Raw genomic sequence first — 23,398 nt, forward strand, 5'->3', positions numbered from 1 at the left:
GTACCTTGAGGGCTTCTCCAGTCAGTTGTTCAATGGTTAGCATTTCCAATAAATTGAAACCTCTGCCTTAGAAGAATGAACCAGGCGAAGATTTCTGGATGGTAACATTCCCCCTCATATCCTTGATGGCCTCCTGGCCGCTGAGAACTATCCCACCATCCAATGAGTAGTCTGTGCAGCATGGAGCCCCTCCGTACCTTCCTTCCCTCTTTTCACCCACATTCTCCCTTTTTCCTTCCCTCTCATGAATTTCTACCAGAGAGTGATTTATTCCAGACATTCTAAAGCCCTTGGGTGTCGCAGCTTTACCTTCAGCAGCAGGGGTAGAGTGTTAAGAGACATCTGGGTTTCAGTCTGATTTCACCACTTACTTGTGACTGCAGGCAAGTCGCTTTACCTTTCTTAATCTCAGCATCTGTCTCTGAAAAATAAGGATAATAGTGGCGACCTCACAGGGCTGGTGTGAGGATGCATGCCTGTAAAAGGTTTAAACACAGAGCCTGGCACAGTGTAAGCGATCAATAAATACGATCTATTATTATTATTGTTACCAACCCTGTGTCCTCATTGCCTCTCCACCAGGACGTCAGGGACTGTTGCCGCAAGAGTGGAGCAGGCTGTCTCCTCGGGGCCCCTCCCCGCGCCGCCGCGGCCCGGCCACCGCCACAGCCGCTCCCGCTCCAGCCTCATCGGTGCGGCGCGCGCGGGAGTGCGGGCCCTGGGGCCTGCGGGGCGCGCTCGGTGAGTCCGGCGCCTCGCCACAGAGGGCGGTGCCGGGCTAGACAGGGGTCTGTGGAGGCAGGGGCAGAGCTCTGGGACCCGGGGACACTGGCGCAGGGCTGGCGGCTGACCAGGGCGGCTGGGCCGCGGGGCGCCCTGAGATCCGAGCGTCCCGCAGGGTGCGGCCCTCGGCTAAGCTGCGGCAAGTGTCGCCCGCGACGAGCTCGCGCGCCTCTTCCCGCGCGCGGCCCAAGATGGCGCCCCTCCGTCCAACCCCCCCCCCCCCCCCCCACGCCCCGCGCGCGCCTCCGCCGCTCGGGGCGCGGCCCCGCGGCCCGCGCGCTCCAGGGCGGGGGATGTTGTGATGGAGAAGCCGCCGCGGAGCCGGAGCCCCGCAGCCTGAGCCACCTCCGCCACCTGGGCCTGGGGCCTCCCCGCGCAGGTAGGAGCTGCCCCTGCCCGGTCCCAGCCCCGGAGGCCGGATCCCGACTTCCCCAGCGGCCGGCGGACCCCGCAGCCCCTTCCCCACGCGGCCTGGGTCTCCCCCGGCCAGGCCCCATCCTTGCGGGCGGTCCTCCCGCCGCGCACATTCCGACCATCCCCCTTTCTCCCCCTTGTAGGCTCCACCTCGGTCCTCACAATGCCCCCTCCCCGACCTTTACCTGGTGCACCTCCGGGCTGGAGAGGGGCGAGTATGGGGGACCCGAAATGAGAGCAGGTGGGGGATGGGGGTTGGGGGAGGGGAGGTCAAGGGCTGGGAATGGGACGTGGGGTGAGGTGGACAGAACCCTGGCGGATTTCTCCAGGGTCCCAGGCCTGGAATCTGTCAAGCCGCATTTTGTTGCCCTCGGCGACTAAGGGGTGTGCCTTGGGGCCGGCCGGCTGTGTCCCCAGCTCGGCGAGGAGGCCTAGCACTCGCTGAAGCTCTCGTCCAGGGCAGCTTTCCCACCGCCAATTCGGAGGTTATTCGGAACGTATTTTGCAACTGCCTGTGCATTTCTTGCATTCCCAGCCCCTCGAGACTAGTCCCAGCTCTCTCTACTCTTTCAAAGCCGAAACCTTGCCTACACTTGCTGTCTTCATTTCCTCACTTCCATTCATTCTTAAAACCTCTTCATTTGGTCTCTGTCGCGGACACCCACTGAAACTGCTGGATCCAAGGTCACCGGAGACCTCCAGGTGGCCAACTCCGAAGGACACTTTTCTGTTACCCCCTTTACCTTTCAGTAGTATTCAGTGGTGTGTGGTAACTGTCCTGGAAGCATTTTCCTGGTTTCTCTTGTCCAGCATTGTCTGCTCCTTCGTGGTCTCCTCCTTCGTGGTCTCATTTGTTAACCCCCCCCCCCCCCCCCCCCCCCCCGCTTTAGATGTTGGTAAAGCTTTTAGTTCTGTCCTGAGCTATCTTCTCTCATTATGTACTTTCTCCTTGGGTATTTTATTCACTACCAAGCCTTCAAATTTCATATGTATATTCTGATGATTCTCAGATGTTTATATGTGCCCCAGACCTCTTTTCTCAACTCCAGATCCAGCTGCCATCATGACATCCTCATTGAAGTTCAACAGAAATTCCAGACCTACAGATCCGAAGCTGAATTATCTTCCCTGTGTTCCCTCTCTACCCTTCTTCCAAACCTGTTCTCCCTTCAGCTTTCAGAAATGGCTACTTTCCAGTCAGTTATCCAAGCTGGAATACTGGGCAACATTCTAGATTAACCTCTCTCACCCTCTGTATCCCTCACCCTCTGTATCTAATATCACCAAATTCTGTCACATCCATTACCTAATTTTCAGATATTTTCCATTCATTTCACTCTGTTCTCACTGATACTGAATTTAATCTAGGCCAAAACTCTTTTTTTCCCTTCATTGCTCTAATAGCATACCCTCTTGCCTACCTCCCCTTAAATACTCTGAACACAGTGTGATCCTTTAAAATGGCATCTATCTGATCAGTTATTCATTCAACAAATATACTTTGAGCACTTTTTATATATCTGGTACTGTGTTAGGCACTGAAGATATAATTATGAGCAAAATAGACTGGGATCTTGTCCCCACAGAGCTGATAATCCAGGAGGGAATCAGAGAAGAGTAAAATCACAAGTGTAATAAATACTGTGAAGGAAAGGTGGATGGTGCCTTGAGAATACATAAAAGCACAAGCTAAACTGGTCTGGGAGATAGAGAGAGGGCCAAGGAAGGCTTCTCTGAGAACATGACATTTGAACTAAGATGTAAAGGATGAGTATCAGTTAGTTAGGCTGAGTGAGGGTTAGCAGAAGGAGGTTCCAGGCAGCAAGGAAAAATCACATGCAAACACCTTGTGAAAGGAGAGAGCATCATGTCTTCGAGGAATCAAAAGAAGGCCAGTGAGGCTGGAGAGCAGAGTGCTGATACTGGAGAGGAAGGCAGAGGCCACACTGAGCAGGACAATTTAGGTCTTGTTAATAATTATGATCTTAAGGTCTTTGTCCTTGGTACAGATTGTGATGGTAGTGGATGTGGAGAGTAGATGAAATCCAGAAATTTTCCTCAGAGAGAAAATTATCAGTATCTGGGGATGGATGGAATGTGGGGAGTGAGGGAGAAGTTAGTGTCAAGGATGGTACCCCTGCTGCACAACCGGAAGGGTGGTTATATCACTCCATGAGCCAGGATCCTAAAGGAAGACTAGTTAAGGTGTGGGAGAGAGAAGCTTAAGCAGGCATGTTTGTCTGAGAGGCCTTTGAGACATCAGATGGAGATGTTGAGTAGGAAGTTGAATGTACATGTTGTGGAGCTCAGATGAAGGGTCTGAAATGGAGATGTAAATTTGGAAATGAGCAGTGTATAGGTGGCATCTGAAGCTATGGGCATGAATAAATACATTGAATATTTGGTGAGAAAGAGTAAAGGGCATAAGAACAAGCCATGAGAAACCCTAGTGTGTGACAGTTGGTAAAGGAAGATGAGCCAGCATAGGGGGCTAAGGAGCCACAGGACAGGAACTAGAGTGTAGGAAGAAAACCAGGAGATGTAGTGTGGGGAAGCCATGGAGGAGAGCCATGGATGAAGGTTGGATGAGGGGCAGGGTGTTGAGTGGTGTTGAGAGTACAACCAAGAGGCTGTGTGGGTTGGATTAGATGACACAGGGTCCTGTTGACCTTGGCAGGTGTTACCGAGGTGTGCTGGGAATGCAGGCAGGGTTGGAGATGGCTGAGCAGTGAGTGTAAGGTGAGGAAATGGCAACAGTGAGTAAAGACAGCTCTTTCAAGAAGTTTGCTTAAGCTGGGGAGAGAGAGCAGCTAGTGGTGCTGGAGGAGCATCTGTCAAGAAACATTCTGTTTTTAAGTTGGGAGATAGTGGATCCCATTGAGAAGGAGAGGTTGATTATATAGAAGAAAAAATGGATAAACAGTGGTAGAAAATTCCTGGAAAGGCATGAAAGGAAGGAGCCAAGTAACAGATGAAGCAGTTGGTCTTAGGAAGAAGGAGAAAGGGGTAGGTGCTGAAGTCAGCAAATTTGTGTTTCTGGACATTCTCCAACTGCTGGCTTCCATTTCCTCTGTGAAGGAGGAGTGGGAGGTCTTCCGCTGGCAGGGAGGGGTGGTACAGCGGGTGGTCCAAGGAGAGTTGTGTTTTTGTCTCAACTTAAAGGTCCCTTCCTTGGGGCGCCTGGGTGGCTAAGTCAGTTAAGCATTTGACTCTTGATCTCAGCTCAGGTCTTGATTTCAGGGTCGAGTTCAAGCCCTGCATTGGGTTCCATGCTGGGTGTGAAGTTTACTTAAAAAAAAGAAGTCCCTTCACCAAGTTGGTCTTTGCCGATGTCTAGACTGGAATAAGCCTCAGACTCCTGTAGTGCCCTGTTCCTCCCCCATCACAATACGCCATCATTTATTCAACAAATAGGGAATGCATATTGGTGCCAGGGACTGTTCTAGACACTGGCACTACACTGCTAGATTGTGTACATCACTGGGGAGAAACCATTTCTTTATAATTCATCACTCTTCCCCATGCCTACTACAGTGCCTCACAAATAGTAAGCTGGCAGGCTAGAGGACTCTTGACCTTGAATAGGACTCACCCCTACCCCTGTGGTCTGATATCAGCTCCTTCAGGCTTAGTGGCCACTCTTTTAGCTCCTTGCCTTGAGCCAGAATCCATGTGGATCTTTCCATCCTTTGAGAGGGATCAGGGACTCCCAAGGAGAAGGGAGAAGCTGGCATGTGCCCCTTCTTAAAGATACTAGTCATCCTTTGACCTCAAAAAGTTAGGTGATGGTACCACACAGTGTCTTGAAACAGGTGCTCAGGCTTCAGTATTTGCTGGCAACAGAGCTGCCTCATTTCTCCCCCAGTACTTTCTGCCCTGGTGACCGGTGGGACAGGGATGCCCTGGAGTCGAGCTGGCTCTTCACCGTCTCAGCCTCACAGTATATGTGCCCATCCCAGATCACACCTCCAAGTGCTAAGGAGATTGGTCCCATCCTGACCTCTTAGAAACCTGGAACCATATACTGCTGCTTCAGAGAAGGGCTCATCATCTCCATCATCCTCTGAGTTTGCCAGAGTCATGGGGTCTTCTGCATCCTGGAACGCATGGAGATCCGACTATTGAACAGACTCAAGCCAGGATGTTGGTTTATGCTAACTCCATCCCTCCCTTTTTCCCTAGATCTCGGTCCTTGCTGCTCTGGGATTCCTGCCTTCATCATTCTCCAGCATCTTACCTAACACTCCTATTGCCCATCCCCAGCCCACAGGACCACACAAACCTGTCTCAATGTCTGTTGCCACTAGTTCTGGGCCTCCTAATTCCTTTCTTCCCATATCTGTCTCCTCCATCTTTCCCATCCATCCACACCAAGGGCCCACTCTGTCATAGACGCACAGCACACACTCCTTGGTAATGGGAATGTGAAGTTGAATAAGACTTCACTGGGGCACTGGGTGTCGTGAGACAGAGGAGGGAACAGTCTCCTGAGCATGAGGAGAGAGGACTGAACCAGAAAGGCTCACTGCTTAGGGGCCTTGACTGCTGAGCCAACTTTTGAAACATGAGCAGAGATTCTCACATGGGGACGTAGGATTCCAAGCTGGGGGAGCACTATAAACAAAGAGCCAGGGTTGTGAGGGTACGACCAATTCTGGAATCTACCATACTTTGTGAGGGTGGAGTGTAAGGTGTGAAAGAAGGAGGAAAGGGGGAGGAGGTCTGAGGTCATAGGGATTGGCTCAGGTAGGCTCTTGGTGTCCTGCTAATGAGCACAGACTTTATCCTGAAGGCAGCAGTGAGCCATCTAAGTTTTCCAACTGAGGAGTGACACAATCTGGTTTCCATTTTTGGAAGATTACTGTGGTTCTAGGTAGCGGCAGAGCCATTTATTTTTCTCATTTATACCAGTGACCGTGAGTTTGCTTATTGCCCAAGTGGAGCCACACCAAGCAGCCAGCAGTTACATGTGAGGCAGATACACAGACAACATGTTTTCATCTATGCCACAGACGTATACACAGCATTGTCCTAGGGGCAGAGGAGCTGGGCAGGATGGAAGGGTGGACTATGGCTCCTGCCTCAGGACCGCGCACTGTGCCTGAGAGACAGCAGAATGTTGCTCAGGCAGCCAAAAGCACCTCACCAACAGCCTTGGCTCAGGGCTCAGAGCTGCACTGAGGTGCAGAGAGACCCGGGGCCAGAGGTTCTGGGGGAAAGAACTCCCCAGTGGGGCCAGGGGGAGAGAGAACTCTCAGGTGAGAAATCAGGGAGAAAGAGCCATACAGTAGGAGTCAGAGAGAGAGAGGTGTGTGTTGAGGGGCAGTAAGTGAGGGAGAGCTGTGCTGGGGGGAAGGGTCAAGTAGGAAGAGAGGACTCCAAGAGAGGGTATCAGGGAGGGGGAAGGGTGACACAGTAGGAGCTAAGAGGGCCAGGATGAGAGAGAATTGGGTAGTAGTTGGTCAGGGAGAATGACCTGTGAGGTGGTGGCAGGGAGGCTCCAGGGAGTAAGTGCTTTATAGTGGGGGGGTCAGTGAAGGAGAGCAGCAGAGCAATGGAAGGTCAGGGAGATGCGGAGGGGAGGGTGAGGCCTTGATGGTGGGATTGTTGGGCTATGTGGCTGGAAGGATAGGTAGGCAGAGAAGGTGGTCCACAAAGGGCTTGTAAGGAGATGGGGTCCAAGAGGATAGGAAGTGGGTGCTGTCACTGTGGAACAGGAGATCCCCTCACCTGAAGGGCAGATGGGGTTTAGTTGGGGCACTGTTGAGACACAGTAACATGGCCAAAGTGTGCTTTCTGAAACTGGGGAGAGGAGATGATAAAATGGGGCCTTTAGGAGATGGGAGGGTGGAGTTATACATTCATTCAACAAATATTTATTGAATTCTTATTCTGTGCCAAGAGTGTGTTAAGCTCTGAAAAAAAAAAAAGACAAAATCCTCCACCATGGAACTGAAATTATAGTCATGAGGAGACAATCATAAAACAGATAATAATAATAATGTTGATTAATAGCTTGACAGTCTAGGCACCAGAGAAGGCTTGGGTGTAGCTGAGAGAGGGATTGGTGGTGGGATTCAGTTTTAAAAGGGTATCAGCGAAAGTGCCACTGAGAAGGTGACAGTTGGATCAAGACCTGAAGGGCTGAAGAGTATAGGTCAAAAGCCCCTGCAATGATCCAGGCATGGGGCATTATAGGAGCTGGCAGATGGAGTAATGCTCCTGGTGAGACACTTTATAGAAACAGTCATCAAAATGTAGCTTCAACTGGCCAAAGGAGCCATGGATTGGAACTGAAGGTCCTTCCTCTGTGACCTTCCTTCCTAGGTCCATGCCCTTGAGGGATGGCTCTGCAGCTCATTCTCTCCTATTCTTACAGCCCCTAGTAGGGGTGGGCTTCAGGGCTGGTTGAGCCCAGTGATTTAACAACAATGGGAACACAGCCTGGGGAGCTCACAGTAGGGGGCTGTGGATAGCAACGTGGCAGGAGGAAGGGAGCAGTTAGTGTCCAGTGTCCAGAACACATGAGCCAGTCCCACGCCAGCTGGGTCCCTGGCACAGTAAGCACCGGTCGGATAAGCTGGGGGTGGGGATGCACAGAGAGCCATTGTGTGGAGGCTCTGGTGTTGGGAGCGAGGGCAGAGCAGGGTCTGGCTGTACTGTCCCAGAAAGCTCAGGGCTGGGGATTTGGGGCCGGAGTGGACTGTGGGGCCTGGCCCCAGCCTTTGGTGGAGATAGATAGGGTTGAGCAGGTGATGGTGAAGGGGGACAGCAGTTGGGCCTAGTTGTTGTCATGGGAAAATAGCTCACAGGACATGGAGTGGTGGGTGCTGGCCTGCTGTGTGTAAGGGAGATGAGGAGGTACAGAGCACAGCCCCGGGCAGAAGAAAGGGTGCTGCTATCCAGACCTGGAGGCTGAACATGGTCTCCTCTCCCCACCCCGCAGGATCTGCCAAGGCCATGTCTGTTCCATCGTCACTGAGCCAGTCGGCCATTAATGCCAACAGCCACGGAGGCCCCGCCCTGAGCCTACCCCTGCCCCTGCACGCTGCCCACAACCAGCTGCTCAACTCCAAGTTGCAGGCCACGGCTGTGGGACCCAAGGACCTGCGCAGTGCCATGGGGGAGGGTGGTGGGCCTGAGCCAGGCCCTGCCAATGCCAAGTGGCTAAAAGAGGGCCAGAACCAGCTCCGGCGGGCTGCCACGGCCCATCGTGACCAGAACCGCAACGTGACCTTGACCCTGGCAGAGGAGGCCAGTCAGGAGCCTGAGATGGCACCTTTGGGCCCCAAAGGCCTGATGCACCTGTACTCAGAGCTGGAGCTCTCCGCCCACAATGCAGCCAACAGAGGGCTCCGAGGATCTGGTCTGATCATCAGCACCCAAGAGCAGGGGCCAGATGAAGGAGAGGAGAAGGCAGCAGGGGAGGCCGAGGAGGATGATGAGGAAGAGGATGAGGAGGAGGAGGAGGAGGACTTGTCTTCTCCCCAAGGGCTGCCCGAGCCCCCGGAGAGTGCGGAGATGCCCCCCAGATCCCAGGCCCTTGCCGACGGTCCCCGAGAGCACAGCAAGAGTGCCAGCCTCCTGTTTGGCATGCGGAACAGTGCAGCCAGTGATGAGGACTCAAGCTGGGCTACCTTATCCCAGGGCAGCCCCTCCTATGGCTCCCCGGAGGACACAGGTACCTTAATGGAGCTTAACTTGGGAATATGGGAGGGCAATAGAGGCCAGGGCCAGCCTGGGCATGAATCACAGAGCACATGTCCTCAGTCCTCAGCAGACCATATCCAGCCAGGTTTTCCTGAATGAAACCATTCCTGCATTCAGAGTGCTTGCACAAGTTGATAGATCCTCCCGTCATGCAAACCCTGATGGATGGTAAACTAGGTGTGTTTATGGAGTACTTACCAGGTACTGCCCTGTGCTCAGCATTATCATATTTAATCTTCACAGTAATGTTGGGAGGTAGAGACTGTTATGATGCCTGTACTACAGATGACAAAAAAAGGAGGCCTGGAGAGGTTAAGTAGCTTTCCTAAAGTCACGGACAGTCTGGGATCACTGTAGAACCAAGTCTAGACCTGAGCTCTTGGCCCTGCATACCCTGCCACTGATGCACACAGCATGATGAACCAGGTGCGCTTGAAACAGGTTTTAACAGGCTGGGTCTGGAGGCAGCAGCAGCACCTCCCCACAGAGGTCTATTTGGAAAGACTGAGGTCGGGGATTATGTGCAGAGACCCCTCTGGGCATTGCAAGGGTACCATTTTGTATCCTTTGTATCAGGAATGGAATAAAGGAAGAATAAACATATTCTTCTTTGTAGGGTGGGTGGGGGGAGAAAATAGATATTAGGACTCCAAAGATTGATCATTAAATGTGTTCTATTTAAATAAATTGAGTCTCCATATTTGCTCATGTCACATAGAGATGCAGACAGGGCTGAGGAACAAAGGACAGAGATAACGGGCTGTAGCTACTATCCTGGACTTCTGTGGGCTGGGGTGTAAGTAAAGATCAGGAAAGACTCTTGTGTGTGCCTGGCAGCAGGCACCATACCAGGCCCCAAATGGTAGAGCCTTTTCAGGGGGACATGCAGTTCATGGAGGTGAGCAAAGGGCAGTACACCATCCCCTTTCAAAAAACTTGTTACAGACATTTTCAAACATCTACAGAAGTCGAGAGAATAGAATAATGAGCCCAATTTACCCATGACCCAGTTTCAACAATTATCAACACATGACTAATCTTGGTGCATCTATACCCCCACCTACTCCTGGGCCCTAGCCTAGGTTATTTTGAAGCAAACATTCAAGCCCAAAAGTGTTTACCCATGCATTTCCAAAAAACAAAACTCTTAAAAAGATCTACAACATTATTGTCATGAACACAAAATTTTAACAATAATTCCTTAATATTATCAAATATCCAGTTAATGTTTATAATTTCCCAGTTGTTTAATTATGACCCCCAACTCAGCTATTTAAAAAAGTTTTGATTGTTTGAATCAATAACCAAAGAGTCCCAGACCTTTCAGCGGTGGATGTGTATCTTAAATTTTCTTTTGGATCTGTATATTGTTGTTTCATTCCTCTGTCTGTCCTCTATTTTTGCTTGCAGGTTGTTGTTGTTGTTGTTGTTGCTGTCATTTTAAATTGGAGACACTGTGTTTTTTGTCCTGGATTTTCCATGGTCTGGATTTGCAGACGCTCTCACTGTGGCAGTGTTGAACAGGTTTCTCTTCCCCTAGATTTCCTGTAGATTTGGGAGTGAGTTCCAGAGCCTTGATCAGACTCAGATTTGAGAGGTTTTTTGTGTTTTGCTTGTGCAAGAACACTTCATAGGTGGTATTGAGTACTTCTATCAAAGACAAAGTCTGATTGCCTCTCTTTTTGTGATGTTAGTGGCCTTCGATGGTCATTGCTTGGACCCCCTTTAAAGGGAGCAGCTGCTACTCCACTCTAGCTTGTTATTTATAGGGTTGGTGGGGGGAAATGTAGTTGCAGTGGAGCCAGTTCATGCAACTTTTCTAGGTAAATGGAAGACTGGACATTGATGTGAAATATTCCAGTTTCTTTTTTTTTTTTAATTTTTATTTTAATGTTTATTTATTTTTGAGAGAGAGAGAGTGTGAGCAGGGAAGAGGCAGAGAGAGAGAGGGAGACACAGAATCTGAAGCAGGCTCCAGGCTCTGAGCTGTCAGCACAGATCCTGACGTGGGGCTCAAACTCCTGAGCTGTGAGATCATGACCTGAGCTGAAGTCAGATACTTAACTGACTGAGCCACCCAGGTGGCCCCCCCCCCCAATTCTTTTTTTTTAAAAGCACCATGCAGGCCCCACCAAATCTGAGTCTTGTATCGGTCTATAGGCTGCTGGTTTGCAGCCCCTGCCCTAGCGGTGGGTATGAGTCAGAGGCCTGATTGCTCAGGGGCTGCTAGGATGGTCACTGCAGTAGCTGCCCTTGTGAGTCTTCTGGGAGAAGGAGGATAGAATTGCTGAAGGAGTGGGAAGGGTATGCTGGACACGGGCATCAACCTCAGTGAGAGAGAATGGTCAAGGATCAAGCTCTGGTGGAGACTGTGGAAGTTCAAAGTAGTGAGTGGTGTGGGGCCAGCCTAAGGAAGGGGCTGAGTCACTGCTTACTCTTTTGTAATTGTGGTACTATGACCATGAAGGCCACAGAGGAAGTCTGGATTCCTGAAGGAATGGAGTAGAATTGAACAAAACTATTTTCTCCTTCCCATCTTAGGATCTCCACAAAGTTGTTGATTGAATGCATAAGTGCATGAATAAATGAATGAATGAATGGTAAACGAATGAGCAAAAGAACTTTATTGCCTGTGTTGGGTTCATACTCGGCACCAGGCCTTGTCCTAGATGCTGAGAATGCATTCTACAAGGGACCTGCCCTTATGGTACTCACAGTCTAGTGGGGGAGACAAAGATAAACAGGCAGTTCTGATCAGCATGGTGAGCACTGGGATGGGAGAGATGCAGGAGGGGCACTCAGCCCTGCCTATGTGCATGGTGGGGGGAAAGGGGTGGGTCAGTTTTGAGAAGTGACCTTTACATGGATGCCTGAAGGAGGAGTGGGTCATAGCCAGGTGAAGATTGAGGGAGGGAGGCTGGACTTGGAAAGGATGAGGGGCTTGCCAAGCAGGGAGAGAGAGACAAGGAGGGAGCGGGGGTGATCAGAGATAAGGCTGAGGGGCAGAGGCTAGGGGCTCATAACAGCACCCAAACCCTAGGAGTTTAAGTTCTGTCCTGAGGGCAAGAGAAAACAATTAGGAATATTAAAGTGGAGAGTAGTTTAGCATTTTGGAACAATCAATTTTGGGTTGTAGTGTGCAGCCCAGATTGGTGGAGATGAGGTTGGAGGAGGGAGCCCACCTGTGAGGCTGTTGCAGTGATCTGGGTAAGAATTCCAGGTAGTAGCTTGGACTACTGTAGTGACATGGGAGTGGAGAAGAGGAGAGAACATTATGCGATTCATTGACTTCTGAGTAAATGGCCACTCCTGGTTTCACCATGAAGGTGTACATGGATGAATGAATGAACGAACACAAACCTTTGAATTCGTGCGTGAGTGCCTGAATGAGTCGATGCAGGAGTGAAGATTCCTGAAAAAAATGTGTGCATGTGGCAGCAAAGGCCTGAGTGGGGCTGTGCTTGGAGGGAGATGTGCCAGGCTCCAGAAGGGCCTCCCAGATGGTCAAAGGGGGGAGAGCGGCCCCTCCAGGACAGATCGGAAGGATGAAGCTCTTTGAAGCAGGAAGGTACAGGCTACCAGGGATGGCAGATGGATTGGTATGTGTGACTCAGTCAGAAGATGGTGAATTGGTCTCCAGATTCAAAAGGTGTATGACCCTTCATGAAGAAGGGTGTGGCTGTGTAAGGTATGGTTGCCCTGGGTGTTGGTGTTCCTGAAAGGTTTGATAGGAGAACCCTGAAGATGATGGAGGGCTCCTGGGGAAGAGCAGGCATTCTAATTCCCTGAGGCCTCAGGAGAAGGGAGGGTGGAGGGAGAAGAGGTGGTAATGGCTACCTAGAAGGCTGGACAGGCAAGAAGAGCCCCTCCTCTGTGAACCCACCTCACTTGGAAGCTGAGGGTGGTGAGATATCTTGCTCAAATAAATGACTCTCACATTAGGTGTGCATCCACCTTGGGTATCCGCGTCTGCTCCCAGTCTCTCTGTGCCCGGTTGCCCAGCAGCCTGGGTCTGGGGACTGCCTGTATCCTCATTGCTGCCTCTTGGACCAGTCAGGATTCCTGGTTTCCTTGGTAACGGGAAGCACGTCAGCAGTCTGGGCGCTCCCAGCCATCCTGGTGCTGCGGTTGCCGAGGAGACGCTGCAGCCTAGCTGGGCCCTGGCAGGTGAGGGGGGCTGTGATGGGAAGCCCCAAGCCCAACCTCAAGCTTGCTAGGGCCCAGCCCTTAAGGCCCACTTTTGGCCTCAAACTGCCGGGCAGGTTCTGGGCCCGGGAGGGAGCTCTGGGAGCCCTGAAGCCACACCCTTTTTGTTCTGAGAGCTACAGGCTTTGCAGGGTCCCAGGTGGCTGGGGTATTCCCGAGGGGTTGAGCTTCCTGGTGTCCCCAAGACTAGGTTTAACTGTGGTGCTGTGGCGACTGCTGCTGCTGCTGCGGGGTGGGATGGAGATTCAGGATTGGGGGAGGGGAGCCAGGATTAGAAAGAAGAGATGTAAGCAGGATGGGCTGGGGTCTTATGAGGACCCTCCATCCCCACCCCAAGGAGGTCCCCTCCCGTGGTGGTCCTGGCCCCTCCTTGGCGAGCGCCAGGCGGGGGAGGATCTTGCCTGGCAGGCGCTCTGCCCTGGTGAGAAGGGGGTGGGATGAGCTTTTCTCTGCAGCCCAGCACCAGGCTGTGAGCCCAGCTGGCTGGGCTGGAGGGGCTGTGAGGAGGGAGGGTGGAGGCAGGAGGGGCTGGGAACCAGCGCCATGTTCTCCCAGGACTTTTTCCTGGCCATCATCCTGCAGGACAGTAGTCCAGGTGAGGGGTGGCATGGGTCTGGGCATGATGTGGGGTGGGGCTGGGTGGGAGGAGAGGCAGAGGAGGCATAAGCTGGGCCACAGAGCTGGAGTGGTGTGGCTCTGCTAGGGGACGAAGAGTGTATGTCACAGGTATGTGTGCAAGTGCATGAAATATTTGCCTGCGTCTGTGTGTGGTAAAGGGTCTGGGTGTGAGTGTCTGTGGTATCTGCACACATGTGGCAGAGGTTGAGTGTGCACTCACTATTTGTGTGGTACCCACACATGTTGGGGGTTGTTGTGGGTGTGGTCTCTGTGCACATGTGGTGGGAGCTGATATATATAACTGTGTGTGTGCACACCTCTGTGTATGGTGTCGGCATTAGTGTATGGCTGGAGTTGGTGTGTGTATGTATGTTTTTGCCCTTGCACATGTGGGTGCCCCTGACTTTGATACCTGCCGTCTATATTGGCATTTTCTATGTGTGCACACCCTTGTGTTTCTGTGTTTCTGTGGCTGCACAGGTGTGTAGTAGGGCTTGTATGTGTTGTGTGCCTGAGTGCACATGTGTGTGCAGGAGCTGATATGTGTGTGCACCTGAGATATGGGTATGTATGATAGGAGGTCAGTTGGGGTCACCCAACCTCCCTCCTTCTCTCTGCCTTCCTCCTTCCCTCTATGTAGCCACATTAGCTAGGCGCAGGGTCCAGGGGGAGACCTGAGTCATGTCCCCTGCGGGTGGTCCCCCATGTTGTTATTCCAGACTGCAGGCTCTAGGAGGAAGCAGGAACCTTGTGCTGGAGCCCTCCCCCCATCCCTCCCTCTGTACAGTGGAGTGTCAGTGAGGGGACTGGGCATAAGTACCCACTGCTTGTTGGGTGGGCACACCCTCATCAGCACCCCCCGCCCGGCAGATTCCTTCTGGAACCCCAACGCCTTCGAGACGGATTCCGACCTGCCGGCTGGATGGATGAGGGTCCAGGATACCTCAGGGACCTACTACTGGCACATCCCAACAGGGACCACCCAGTGGGAGCCCCCGGGCCGGGCCTCTCCTTCACAGGGGAACAGCCCCCAAGAGGAGTCTCAGGTGAGCTCACAGGTTTTTTGTCCAGGGATGGAGTGGTGGTGCTGCTGGGGCAAGATGAGCCACCCATTCATTGCTCCCATCCCTCTTCCTAGCTCACTTGGACAGGCTTTGCCCATGGAGAAGGCTTTGAGGATGGAGAATTTTGGAAGGTGAGGGGACCTGCTTTATAATGGGGGAACTGGAGAGGGGGCATCATTTTGGTCCTGACTCCTCTCACCCCTTCCCAAGGATGAACCCAGTGAGGAGGCCCCTATGGATTTGGGGCTGAAGGACCCTGAGGAGGGGACATTGTCCTTCCCAGCTCAGAGCCTCAGGTGAGTGGGAAGGCATAACACAGTGGGCTAGCTGGGGGATGGATCTCTCTGGGAGAGGCCTTGGGACAGTTCCCTGGTAACATACTAAGTGTTACCATCTTCCTCCAGCCCAGAGCCATTACCCCAAGAGGAGGAGAAGCTGCCTCCACGGAATGCCAACCCAGGGATCAAGGTTCGTTCAAGACCAATGCCCATTCCTCAGGTTGGAGCTCCTGTGTGTGTGGGAGACCCCCTCATGTCATGTTCTGGGAGTATCTCTGGTCTCAGTAAGCTCTCCAGGTCCTGAGTTAGGAGCTCCTCCAGTCTTAGCACAGACCCCTGTGTCTGGACCAGAGGCATGTCAGTGTTTAACTCAACCAGCCCAGTGGCTTGGCGGGGGTGGGGTGGGGGGTCCATCCAGGCTTGGCTCAGATGCTTCCTTGTACCAGCAGCGGTCTCCTCTGAGACCAGCACCCCTCCCACCAACCATATCCTGTTTGGGGAGCTCAACATACCCTCCCAGATGCCATGTTCTGAGTCAGGAACTCCTCTGCTCTCAGCAGGAGAGTGTCCCATGTTGGGGGTCCTCCAGTTCTAGCTCAGACCCTCTACCTCCCACCCCCTCTTCTGTGTCTGGCAGTGTTTCGCCGTGCGCTCCCTAGGCTGGGTGGAGATGACCGAGGAGGAGCTGGCCCCTGGACGCAGCAGTGTGGCAGTCAACAACTGCATCCGTCAGCTTTCCTACCACAAAAACAATCTGCACGACCCCATGTCTGGGGGCTGGGGGGAGGTGAGGGCCGAACTGGCAGGTGTGGTACAGTGGAGAAGGGAAGGGAGCTGTGAGGGAGAGGAGAGCTGGGCTGCCTGAGCAACGGCGGGGTGATGGAGGTGTCAGCCCCCCAAGTGACAGCCCTGTGACATGGGTGTGTGATCCCAGGTTGGGGCCTTGGGAGATGGTTTCTAACAGTGACTGGATGTTAAAAGGAGTCACATAAGAGATGACAGATGTGACCTCTACTAGAGTGAGGCTTGCACGGTGGGTGGTCCAACGCCAAGGTTGGGGGTGCCCTGAGCTGGAGGTGGCAGAGATCAGCACCTCCCCAGCTGGGGCTCCACTGAGTGCTTGCTCTCTGGGCCCACAGGGAAAGGACCTACTGCTACAGCTGGAGGACGAGACACTAAAGCTGGTGGAGCCACAGACTCAGGCCCTGCTGCATGCTCAGCCCATTGTCAGCATTCGCGTGTGGGGCGTCGGGCGGGACAGTGGAAGGTGGGAGCTGCGCCTGGGATCCTAGGGCGGGGACTCATCCATCAGTCAGAGTGGGGGCTCTCCTCCCTAACTTTATTCTTTGCCTCTCTTGTGCTGCCGGACCCAGAGAGAGGTACTTATGCCTAATTTACCTTCCTGTTCCTCCTCCCACACCTGGACCAGACGCCTCAAAGCACCTGAGGTCCCCTATTCTGCCCTGCCCCTTCCTGCCCGCTGTGCTCGCCCATTTTTCCCTCCTCAGCATGCTTGCCTGTCTACCCATCAGCCAGAAGGCAGCACCCACAGGACAGCATCCTGAGGCTGGAAGCCCTGAGGAGCTGCGATGGACAGGGAGGGTGTGGGTTTGTAGGGATGATGCCTCGCACTGGATGGCACTGGGAGACACTGAGGTGCCCCTCCCCCAACAGGGACTTTGCCTACGTAGCTCGTGATAAACTGACCCAGATGCTCAAGTGCCACGTGTTTCGCTGTGAGGCACCTGCCAAGAACATCGCCACCAGCCTGCATGAGATCTGCTCTAAGGCACGGCCCCCTCCACTCCTTGGACTAGCTGCCACCTTTGCTCTACAAGGATGTGGGTGGGGTCACTGAGTTGGGGTGGGGGGGCTCCAGGGCAACGAAGCCCTAATGGATTCTCCCTCGCTCCTCCCCTCCGCTTCTCCCTTCCTCAGATCATGGCCGAACGGCGTAATGCCCGCTGCTTGGTAAATGGACTCTCCCTGGACCACTCTAAACTTGTGGACGTCCCTTTCCAAGGTCAGTGACACAACTCTTCCAGATCCAGCTCATCTGTGTTAGCAAAGGTGCAGTGACTCAAGAAAAGGCATGTGCTACTACATGGACATGATAAAAAATGGGCACATGGAGACTGAATTCTTTGGAGCAAATAAGTGAAGGGACTCTGGTTAAAGGCAGATGGGGAAGGGGTGGAGGTGAGGACTTGGCTGGGTGCATGTCCAGCTTATGCCCTCATGGTGGGGACTGGGGGGTGAGCAAGACCTGCCACCACAGTTGATCCTCCTTTTCTTTTCCACAGTGGAATTCCCAGCACCCAAGAATGAGTTGGTACAAAAGTTCCAAGTCTATTACCTGGGGAACGTGCCTGTTGCTAAACCTGTTGGTATGTGTGTTCTTTACCTAGGGACCACCAACACTGATCCCAAAGCAATGCTCCCACCTTCTGCCTCCCAATACCTCTTTTATCAGACCTTCCTCATGCTTGATGTCACCTTGCCCTTTAAAGGTACACCTTCTGTACCTCTGTCCCATCTGCACTCTGTGTCCTGCCTATAGCAGCAATTGGCATGCCTTTATGGAGTGTGAACCAATGAACTAGGCAAGGGAGACCAACTCTTGCATCCCGTGGAAAAACTTTGATTGGGTTGGGAGGTAGGTCTTAGATGACTGGAAACACCAAGTAGCAGCTGGGAGCTGGGTTTGGTATTACAGCACTATGAGCTGTGAGCACCTAGAGAGGAAGCAGTGAGCATAATTGTGAGATGCTTTATTGTTTGTGAAGTACTTCTATATATGTCATTTAAATTTTATTTTTATTTTTTTAATGTTTATTTTTTTGAGAGAGAGACACACAGAGTGCGAGTGGGGGAGAAGCAGAGAGCAAGGGAGACACAGAATCTGCAGTAAGCTCCGGCTCTGAGCTGTCAGCACAGAGCCCGCTGCGGGGCTTGAACTTGTGAACTATGAGATCATGACCTGAGCCTAAGTCGGATGCTTAACCGACTGAGCCACCCAGGTGCCCCTTTGTCATTTAACTTTTGATGATCCTATGAAGTTGGGATTTTGGTAATACCCATTTTGTAGATAAGGGGACTGAGAGTAGAAATCTGGTTCTCACTTATATTTCCAGTGCTTTCACAGTACCTGTTATTTATTTGTTCATTTGGCTAACAAATACATATAAAGCCTACCATGTGCTAGGTCCTGGGAGAACAATGGCCACAGCTTTCATGGAGGTTACAGCAGAAAAAAAAAAAAGAATTAATCAAATAATCATATTAATAATAAATGTGTAATTACAAATGAACATTCATTGAAAGAAAGTAGCAAGGTGCTATAAAACTTGTAACAGAGGAACTTCATTTTGTTTAGAATGTCAAAAAAGACTTTCTTGAGAAAGTGACATTTGAACTAAGACCAAAAAATGAATAGGAGCTAATGTGGCAAAATGGGATAGAGATGAGAATAAAGCAGGGGAAGATCATTCCAGGCAGAATGAACAGTGTAGGGGAGGACCCATAGTGGAAGGCATTTTGGTACTTCAAAGGCATTGAGAGAAGATGATTGGTGCCAGATGACGCTGGGATCTGGGTAGCAGTCAGACACTGTGGGACCCCATAGGCCATGTTAATGATTTGTCTTCATCCTAAGAACAGCAAGGAGCTATAGAAGAGTTTTCAGGAGGCACTTGGCATAATCAGATTAGAATGTTGTAAACGCTTGCTTTGGCTATGCCATGGAGAAAGATGTTTAGCAGGTGGAAGTGGACGTGAAGAACTCAGTTGGGAGGGTCTTGGGAGTAGTCATGGCTGGTAAGAAGAGTATTGTGGACTGTGGTGGAGCTGAAGAAGAGTGTGCAGATTCAAGAGATGTTTAGACAATTAAAATCAAATATCTTGGTGATTGACTGAAGGTGGGACGAGGGACAGAGGCATTCAGGCTGACTCCTGACTTCCTGGCTTTGGGAACTAACTGGATGGTGATGTCATTCTCTAAAGGTAGCAGACTTTGGAAGAGGCCAGTTTTGGTATAGAGATTGGAGTTCAGTTTTGGACATGCCAATTTTGATGTGCCTTGGGGAGGCTGAGTGGCAAACTCAGGTTGGCAGCTGAATTGACAGAGGAGAGGTCTGGGTTGCAGATTCAAATGTGGCATTATTGGGTTATAGAGGTAATCAAAGCCATGAGTGTAGAGAAGACTGACCCCCGAAAGTAGGCAACCCACAGTGAAAAGAGAAATGAGGCTAGGCTTAGCTTTTAGGTCCTCCAGCATTTAATGGACAGTGCAGGAGGATGAAATTGACAAGGATAGTGAGAGCAGCAGGAGAGAGGCCAGAGGAAAAAAAGAGACTGCTTCAAGATGTGGTCGGGTGTCACATCAAAAGATACTTAGGAAGAACTCAAAAGTGTTTGGTGAATGGATAAACAAATCAAAGAATGAATGAGATTTGCCTCAAATGACATGGCCAGGAGATGGTAGACCTAGGACTCAAACCTGGTCATCTTCAATTCTCTGCTCTTCCCCTCAAACAATGCTGACTTTAATGACCAGCATCTTATATCCAATGAAGAAACCCTTCTTGGAAAGGATGGGGATTGAGGTGGGGTGTGAAAGAAGGCCCGGATTTGCAGCGGGGAATTGGTATTCCAGTTAGGTTGAATGGTACTGCCACAGACATGGAGCTGGAGGTGAGAAAATCATGTTCAGGGAGCAGGAAGGAAGCTTGGCTGACCTCTTCACCTTTGCTTTCGTTTCTTTTTGCCTTTCACCCTCAACTTTCAAACCCTCATTGCCTCTTCCGGTTACTACCCCTACTCTCTTGTCTTTCTGCCACCTTACATAGGTTCTCATAATGATGAAGCAAGCATCTGCAATCCTTGACGCTCCTCTGCTGCCTGTCACCTTGATGGGTCTGCTCTGTTGAGTCCCTAACCTCACTTCTTGCTTTGTCTTATGCTCCCTTTGTAACCTCTAGGAGTTTAGCATTGGCCCCTCCTAAAGCTGCAATATTCACTCAATCATTCATTTATTCAACGAATAAGTATTGAATGCCTGATTTGTGCCAGACACTATTCTAGGTTCTTGGTATACATGAATGAACAAAACTGACAGACTACTGCCTTCAGGTAGCTGACATTCTAGCCAGGAGAGAGAGGCAATAACAAAATTACATACTATGTTGGAAGGCAACAATTGATCTGGAAAAAAAAATGCACAGTAGGATAAGGGGTATTGGGAATGCAGGGCTGGGGTTCAGGGTGTAGGTTTCACTCCTGAGTTGTTACCAAATATGGCAGACTTTCTAGGCCACTTGCTCCACTACTTTCCCCCCGCCCCACGCTGATCCTCCCCCTCCTCTGAGGCCAGGCCCCATCCCCACAGCCCCATGAGCTTGTTAAGCTGTTTGACTTCGATATCTTGTCCACACTCATGGTCTTCAGGAGTTTCCATTGAGTGGTATAAATGTCAAAAACACCACAGCCCTTGGCAGTCGGATCTGACCCACTCAGGACTGCCTGTGTTGTCACCGTTATGTGGGCTTCTAGGTTCCTCGGTTATGCCAGTTTGGATGCATTTTCCCATGTTGCCTTCAGGGTGACTTGCTCGTACATCTGGAATTTCTTCAGTATATAATCCCTGTGCTAGGGTTGGGGACATGGGGATGAATTAAACTTGGCTTCTGTTCTTGAGATGGTCACAGCCCAGTGTGGAGAAAGGTTTTCTAGCAGTTACCAGATGTGCTAAGAGTTGTTCCTGCAACATCCTCTCTCTTCCTTGCAGCAGGGAAGGCTTCCGGGCGGGACTTGGATGAACCCCAAAGGATGAGTATCGGGAGTTTCTCAGTCAAGAGGGAAAGGGTACTCCAAACCGAAGCTTTTCCACAGTTGCAGCCTGTGTCCCTCGAGGGCATCCTCTTCTCTTACTCTGCATTCCCCATCTGCCTAGTAGGGCATTTGCCAGGACTAGATGTTAATAAATGCTACATAAATCATTTGAAGCTCCGGGAGCAGTAAAATATGAGGCTTGACAGCTCAGATGAGGCCAGTTTTTGGAGGACCTGCATGCTTGGGAGAGGAGTTTGGCCTTGATCCAGTCAGAGGTAAGATGAGGAAGGCCAAGATGAGGGAGGACTTTCAAGGAAGACATTTGTCCTCTTCCTTGTCCTCTGCCCAAAGAGGGTCCATGTAGTCTGCTCCTTTGGGAGCCCGGAGGCACTGAGAGGGGCAAGAGGGCCCAGGAGTGGCCCACAGGGCTGCATGCCTCCACGTAGGCACTGCTTATTCTAACCTTTTAGCTGCGAAGGTAAAGACCAGTAGATCACACTGCCTGTTCATGAGTAGTGCAGGGACCAGCACCCATGCAGCACCATGCTATGTGCTTCTCCTGCCATGGTTTTCTGCTGAGTGCAGGCAAAAGTGGGATGCAGGAGTGAAGTGTTGAATAACAGTTTGAGATGGAGGAAACCACTGTGTTACAGAGGAAGTTGATTGATCTAAAAAGCCAGGAATCTTGCATTACTTCCTTTGAGCACATTATAGAAATTACTGAATCCAACTAAGATTTGACATTCCTTCTAGTTCTGAAAACTAGGAATATAAAGAAGGGAACTTTAAGCATCAGTTTCCTTATCTGTAAAATGGCAATAAAAGAACCAATTGGGAGATTGTCATAGGTGTAAATGCAATTGTGCACTATAATGATGTAGCATGGTGGGACACAAAAGTCAACTTACCTCAAGTGGATACAAAACAAACCAAAGTTTGGGTCTTGGGAGAGGAGTGGCCTTTAGGGGCTGGTTTGAGAGTTGTAGTGTGACGTAATTGAATGTCTGAATGTGGGTGAACACTGAGAGCCAAGATGTGGGGAGGTCAGAGCTTTGGGGGATCAGCTCATTTAGGAGGCTGAAGGAAGAGTCAGAATCAGGTGAAGAAAACCAAGCCTAGGATTCAATATTGAAGAAACCAGAAAAGTGCTAAATTACTGAAGCCAAGGAAGAGGGTACCAAGGAAAGGATACCTGTGCAGCATTGTACAGGGCTGTAAACTGGTGAAATGGGGATGGAGCAAAGGCCCTGGGGTAAACTCTCCCCACCCCTAGTGGTATCATGTTTGTGTCCATATCTTCCAGGGGTAGATGTGATAAATGGGGCCCTGGAGTCAGTCCTGTCCTCTAGTAGCCGTGAGCAGTGGACCCCAAGTCATGTCAGCGTGGCCCCTGCTACCCTTACCATCTTGCATCAGCAGGTAAAGACTGGGATGGGAGAAGGCATGGCTGTGCCTCGCCATGGAGGGGAGCCTGGGGTGGTGGGGGAAGAGCTGCCAGTAAGGTGGATGTGCTCAGTGGAAGAGAGGGTTGGGCTGTTCCTTTCTAACTGGGCTCCCTCCCTCCAGACGGAAGCAGTGCTGGGGGAATGTCGGGTGCGTTTCCTCTCCTTCCTGGCTGTGGGCAGAGATGTCCACACATTTGCATTCATCATGGCTGCCGGCCCAGCCTCCTTCTGTTGCCACATGTTCTGGTGCGAGCCTAATGCTGCCAGCCTCTCAGAGGCTGTGCAAGCTGCCTGCATGGTAAGTGGGTAGGGTGATGGAGTGGTGATGCCCACCCCACATGGGGCAGGCTGGAGAGTGACTGCCGCACCTGCTTCTTTGCAGCTCCGCTACCAGAAGTGTCTGGATGCACGCTCCCAGGCCTCCACCTCCTGCCTCCCGGCACCCCCTGCAGAGTCCGTTGCCCGCCGTGTAGGGTGGACTGTCCGCAGGGGCGTTCAGTCGCTGTGGGGTTCCCTCAAGCCCAAACGCCTGGGGGCCCATACCCCCTGAAGTCCTCAGTCCTCCCTCCACCTGCTTGCATTGGGCCCCAGGGAACTCAAGGGTATGGGGCAGGGAGGGGCCCTAGAGGCTATTGTTAGGCCTCAGGCCCCCTCAAAGCTGCCCCTCCCTAGTAGCTGGGATTCCCTGCCTAGGGGCTGGGGAGAGAGAGACCTAATCCCTTCGGGGAAATGACAATATCGGATTGATAAGAGGAGCAAGAAGCAAGGCCAGCCCCAGGCTCTCCACCCCCATGTTTCAGGTGGAGCAGGAGGAACTGGTCTAGGCCAGGCCCTATCTTGGTAGGGTCTGGCAGGGGCAGAAGGGGTACTGGTCCAGGCATGGGTCCCCTCCCCACTGTTCCATGGGCACCTCTGCTGTACTGATATCACTAATAAAGTCTGTCTGCCCTGCTAAGCTGTGTGCCTTCCTGTGCCTGCACCATACCATCACCCCCAGTACCCTGATCCCTCAGTTAGGATTATATTCCCAAAGCCCCCTTCCCCTGCCTCC

The 23,398-nt window shown here is 51.6% G+C and overlaps 1 protein-coding gene across 5 annotated transcripts; it reads left to right on the top strand.

Moving 5' to 3' along the window:
- The first annotated feature begins 610 nt into the window (after positions 1–610).
- APBB1 (amyloid beta precursor protein binding family B member 1) lies at positions 611–23,302 on the top strand. Of its 5 annotated transcripts, none has more exons than XM_053203571.1 (15): positions 611–741; positions 8,144–8,878; positions 12,961–13,074; positions 14,602–14,777; positions 14,870–14,926; positions 15,006–15,091; positions 15,200–15,263; positions 15,711–15,860; positions 16,213–16,340; positions 16,748–16,862; positions 17,012–17,096; positions 17,377–17,460; positions 22,206–22,321; positions 22,469–22,645; positions 22,730–23,302. In XM_053203571.1, exons 2-15 carry the CDS (start codon positions 8,158–8,160, stop codon positions 22,895–22,897), a joined length of 2,241 nt encoding a protein of 746 aa, XP_053059546.1. In that variant the 5' UTR covers positions 611–741; positions 8,144–8,157; the 3' UTR covers positions 22,898–23,302. The 5 variants fall into 5 exon arrangements, with proteins under 5 accessions (XP_053059546.1, XP_026908583.1, XP_026908586.1 ...); XM_027052782.2 differs by lacking the exon at positions 611–741 and adding an exon at positions 1,003–1,162; XM_027052785.2 differs by lacking the exons at positions 611–741; positions 12,961–13,074 and adding an exon at positions 1,003–1,162.
- Positions 23,303–23,398: the final 96 nt, after the last annotated feature.

The sequence above is a fragment of the Acinonyx jubatus genome, chromosome D1 (assembly GCF_027475565.1).
Source record: "Acinonyx jubatus isolate Ajub_Pintada_27869175 chromosome D1, VMU_Ajub_asm_v1.0, whole genome shotgun sequence".
In the NCBI taxonomy this organism is placed as follows: Eukaryota; Metazoa; Chordata; class Mammalia; order Carnivora; family Felidae; genus Acinonyx; species Acinonyx jubatus.

What these genes read in the sequence shown, in the direction of transcription:
- APBB1 (XM_053203571.1), top strand. Translation starts at nt 8,158, where the DNA reads ATGTCTGTTCCATCGTCACTGAGCCAGTCGGCCATTAATGCCAACAGC. An exon ending in TTCCCAGCTCAGAGCCTCAG is followed by an intron (nt 15,092 to 15,199) that starts GTGAGTGGGAAG and finishes ATCTTCCTCCAG; the next exon opens with CCCAGAGCCATTACCCCAAG. An exon ending in TGTGGACGTCCCTTTCCAAG is followed by an intron (nt 17,097 to 17,376) that starts GTCAGTGACACA and finishes TCTTTTCCACAG; the next exon opens with TGGAATTCCCAGCACCCAAG.